The sequence below is a fragment of the Lottia gigantea genome (genome assembly GCF_000327385.1).
Source record: "Lottia gigantea unplaced genomic scaffold LOTGIsca_117, whole genome shotgun sequence".
Taxonomy (NCBI): Eukaryota; Metazoa; Mollusca; class Gastropoda; family Lottiidae; genus Lottia; species Lottia gigantea.
In genome coordinates, this window is record NW_008707167.1 from 682,196 (window position 1) to 686,631 (window position 4,436).

The following is a 4,436-nucleotide window of genomic DNA, read 5'->3' on the forward strand; positions in this document are numbered from 1 at the left end:
ACAGGGCATGAGAAACGATGCGGTCGACGGCAGGTGATGGTAAAGACTTGGTACGAATGGTGGTCAGCTTCTCTTGAAGTGTGGTTTGGTAATGGTCGATCAGGACCTGCGTAACCTTAGAGAGCCATGTCCGATTGAGGGATCTAATATTCGCGTCAACAGCTGATGTTTTCATTGCTGGGCGGATAAAACTATCCAACTCAGAGACTTTGCGTTTGAAGGTAAACGCTGGTTGGCCTTGCTGTTGAAGGGTAAGGATTGCCAAATGATGGAGGCACTGCAAAACTTGGAAGAACACCTTCACAAAGGGTTCTTCCTCCTTATGAGTGGGGACTGGTTGGCGTCGGTGGGCTGGTAGTCGTTTCTTTGCCCGCAGCGCCCGCAAGCCCACCAAACAAACAACCCCACCAGTCAGTTCCTATGTTTGATCATTTTAAATTGTTGAATTTCTTTTTCAGTTGTTCCCATGATTCCCTTCTACAGAAAGAATAATTGATAGAAAAACAAATTCCATAGCCCTTATTCCATCAAAATAGCTTTCTTGTTTCAACATATATAACCAGTCCACGCTTTATGTTTACAAAAATTAATTGTGGTCTGAAATAAAAAAATTTTCCAAAGAACAGTCACCTCGCTTTAATAAAGGGAAGGAAGTGTTGATAAAAAACAGACCACATCTATCGAATAATTTTGAAACCATTGCCTTTTTTTTGTTTTCTAATCTTTTATTTCGCATTTCTCTTATATGTTGTAATTCTTTCAACTCGTTAGATCTTTTCACTGCATCGCTTATATTTACTCCTACTTTTGCTACAGATCGAAGAGCTTGCGCTCCAGATGAAATGGGGGATTTGTTGTTTGAGACAAAGCTGGCTACTTTTGGGATGAGAGATGATAGAGCTGAGAAGAAACCGTCTCCTTCGAATTTGTGTTGTTCGTGTTTTAAAATTAAACTTATTCTGTTTTTAAATGAGTTAATTTAATGATATTATTGGCCTGGGGCGCTTGGGGGTTGGTAAACTTGTTCCCCTATAGGCTCCGGATTTATTAACTGGGTGCCTGGTGGGGTTGTTTGTTTGGTGGGCTTGCGGGCAAAAGAGTAGTATAAGAGTATATAGATAGGAAGCACTTTTGTATAATTCTAAAAAAAAATCACTTTTTGACGTTAGGAATAAAAATGGTCAAACTTGGTCAATAAGAGTATATATTCATCAAAGGTGTCTGTCTACTGTATCCAAAAGACTAAACACTTTTTCAATGTTAGCCCCTAACCTGCATTACCGACGCGAGACCGGGTTGATAAATCTGTAGTTATTATCTCGACCCAGGTCAGAATTCAATATTTCTAGTAAGTAATTGTGACATAATTCACTTAACTTTTCAATATTAACAGTGATGAAATTTAACTGGAAGAGATTGTAAAGAAGTTTTCTAAACTTTATATATATTGGAGAAACTAATAGCATCGATTTACACGATTCCAATTTTCATTCCAACATCTGTTGTTCTTCTAGTTACACTTGAAACGTTAAGACTATCTTTTTACAATCGCTTTAAAGTTATTGTTGGAATGTCACTGCGGTTGTGGGTGTGATACATCAGTACTAATCACTACATCATGCATGATGGAACACTGGACACTTCTAAGAGAGAAAAGCAACTTATGTCATACAAATTCATGATCAGAATATATTATAACACTAAAAATAAAGGCTTTAATAAATTAAAATCAAGATGTCAAACAGAGGACTGCATTAAAAAAATCTAGTATCAATCTTGTTATTGCAAACATCATGTCAATGCTTATGTTTTCAATAGAATGGGATCAGTTGCGTAGCGAGAATCTGTTTATTACAGGAAAACAATCTTGTATACTATCATGATATAATATTTCTAGCCTTACCATTTGTTGACACTGGATTTGCATGTTTGCAACATCTACAGTGCACCTCTTTGTGTTCCTCTAACCTAACTTGCACAGACAATGGTGGTTCAGCACTCTTGTTTTCAGCGACACTAGTTTCACATTCGACGGTTTCATTTAGATCTTGTTCAGGGCTTGACACAGTTGCTGGGACTACTTCGCCACTTTGAGGGGAATTTTGTCGATTATTTCTATGAGAATACATTTTAACTATATTAAAGCTTCTGAACTTGTTGTGTCTTCAATTCTGCAAATGGGGCTTAGAAGAAAATGGCAGAGGGAAAATTATAAGGGAGGGGTTATTATACATAAACATATAGGGAGAGGCTTATTGTAATACATTAACCCGTAAGACAAATGAAGGAGGCAAAACAACCCGATAATGATTGAGGTTCGGTGGGGTATTAAGCCCAGATGTAAACTTTGTACATAGTAATAGTAATATATTTGTTATATTTTATCTCGTGATATAGGCTAGAGTCGCAGACGTAATATTTAATATGAATCTCTATTATGGAGAGAAGACAAAACTAACCGATAAAGTCATTGTGCTAGAATGATATAGGCCTGTTATATACACACAATCTAAGCCCTGCCGAGACAATTAGTCATATGTGTGACACAATACCGGTATTTATTGTTTTAGTTGCCTAATCTTATATATAGTTTATTTAATTTAGACCTACACTATGAACATAAACAGTATTAAATTATTAAAATAATGTTCGGGATAAGGTCATAATATAACTACAGAGACACCTGGACAGACAGAATGGCGCCACATACTACTACAGTCTCAAAGAGATCAGAGGATTATATTGTGGAATTCCCAAACTTCAGTTTTATACAGTTGTGGAATCAGTCACAGTGTTTGTTATTGTTTCAGTGAATCCGTAGTCTACATATTTAATTCTCATGAATATTAATAAGCTTGCAGCTAATTGACAGACGAGCAAAACAAAAAGAACGAGAATAAATTTTATTGTATTACCGTTTTAACAAAAACATTTGTTACTCTTTTGGCAGAACCGTTACCGTTTTGCCCTTTAGCCTCGCCTTCAGTTATTTTGTTTTTACCGTTTGGACTGGACAGACTTTAATCAATTCAAGCCTATGCCCTAGTCTATCATAACTTTTGGAAACTTTAGAACAAATGAATCCGACGTGAACAAATAGCTAACTGTCCGATACTGGCGATAGGCCTGATCAAATAAGGTTAGCTAGCTTTCAATTTACATACCTTTCGTTTGCTTCGAACTGCATTTCTGATTCAGCGACGCTTCACACTCGTAGATGGTGACTTTTCGACAGGCCTTTTTGGTTCGGGAAGGAAGCCTAAGTTATATTTGACGATACTCTTCGAGTAGTCATCAAAAGACTTAAAATGTTTACTACAAACACGGGCTTGGGGATTCTTGGGCTCTGGTCGGGCACATTTGGCAAGCCACTGCCGCCGGATATGCTTTCTTCGCTTACCAGTTGGTAAAAGGTGAAATTGTGCTTTTCGTGGATTGTTCCTATCCGAATTTGTACAATGCTTGGCGATACAGTAGGGCATGTAGAGATGTAACGGCGATAGGCCTAGAGTCCGTATGATTTAAGTCAATATGGCGCCATTCTCGGAATACGCACATTTTGCGTCACTTCCGCTCAAATAAATCACGTGACTCGTCAAAATGGCTGCGGCCAGGTGTTTGATGCTATTTTGTTAATTAATCGGCTTAAAAATATTGATTACATCGTCAGAAACTCCCGATAATTTCCTGGTAGATTGTACTATATATATTTTAAAGAATTACGTTCATTCATTTTTGGGTATCATGAGACTTGTTCCCTTTAAGGGATCTGTGCGTCGTGCTACGTCATCTTTGGATAGTCTCATTGGTCAATTACGAGCTGTATTCGGAGATAGGGAGAAATGTTCGGTATGGAATGAAGACTTGGGCTTAGGTAATCTTATGGTAGCTGCTGTCATTAAGCGTCATTTGGAGGCTACCAGGATCAACCAAAATTTGGCTTTGGTAACATCGAAGCCAGCTAGACAGTTATTCTTATACAAAATTTTGAAACTGTCCTGATATTTGAAATTCCAGTTTTCAAATCCCAGACTTTCTCTCAGAGAATTGTATTTGCTTCAGAGGGATAATATGTTTTATTTCACGTCTGATGGTAGGGAAGTCCATCCAGGGTAACCCGCGTGTAATTGTGATTTTGAATAGCAATAGTGATGAGATATACCCATTGCGTGGTATAACCGAGTATGTGGATTGGTGTGAGAGTTAAGACTTGAGTCTGCAGTCAGTGTATCTGTTTCGGGCGACTAGATCCATAAAGTGAAGTGATCCATGATGCGGGAGGGGGGTGCTATGTCCCTAAAGTTTGTGAGCATGTTCATAGGAAGTCGTCTAGAATGCTGGGCAGATATACCGCTGCTTTAACTCTTGTGGAAAATAGACATTGCTTTGATTAATTTCAGCCTTATATTGAGAAAGAGTTGGAGGATTTAAGGAAA

At 38.0% G+C, this 4,436-nt stretch overlaps 1 protein-coding gene across 1 annotated transcript in view; it reads right to left on the reverse strand.

Moving 5' to 3' along the window:
- The window catches only part of LOTGIDRAFT_171628 (hypothetical protein), a gene marked incomplete at both ends in the record, with an annotated part of 6,481 nt that extends 4,352 nt beyond the window's left edge, over positions 1-2,129 (reverse strand). Inside the window, one exon of the mRNA XM_009047833.1 lies at positions 1,950-2,129. Coding sequence (XP_009046081.1) covers positions 1,950-2,129 — 180 coding nt within the window. The remainder of the gene's footprint in view (positions 1-1,949) is intronic.
- Positions 2,130-4,436: the final 2,307 nt, after the last annotated feature.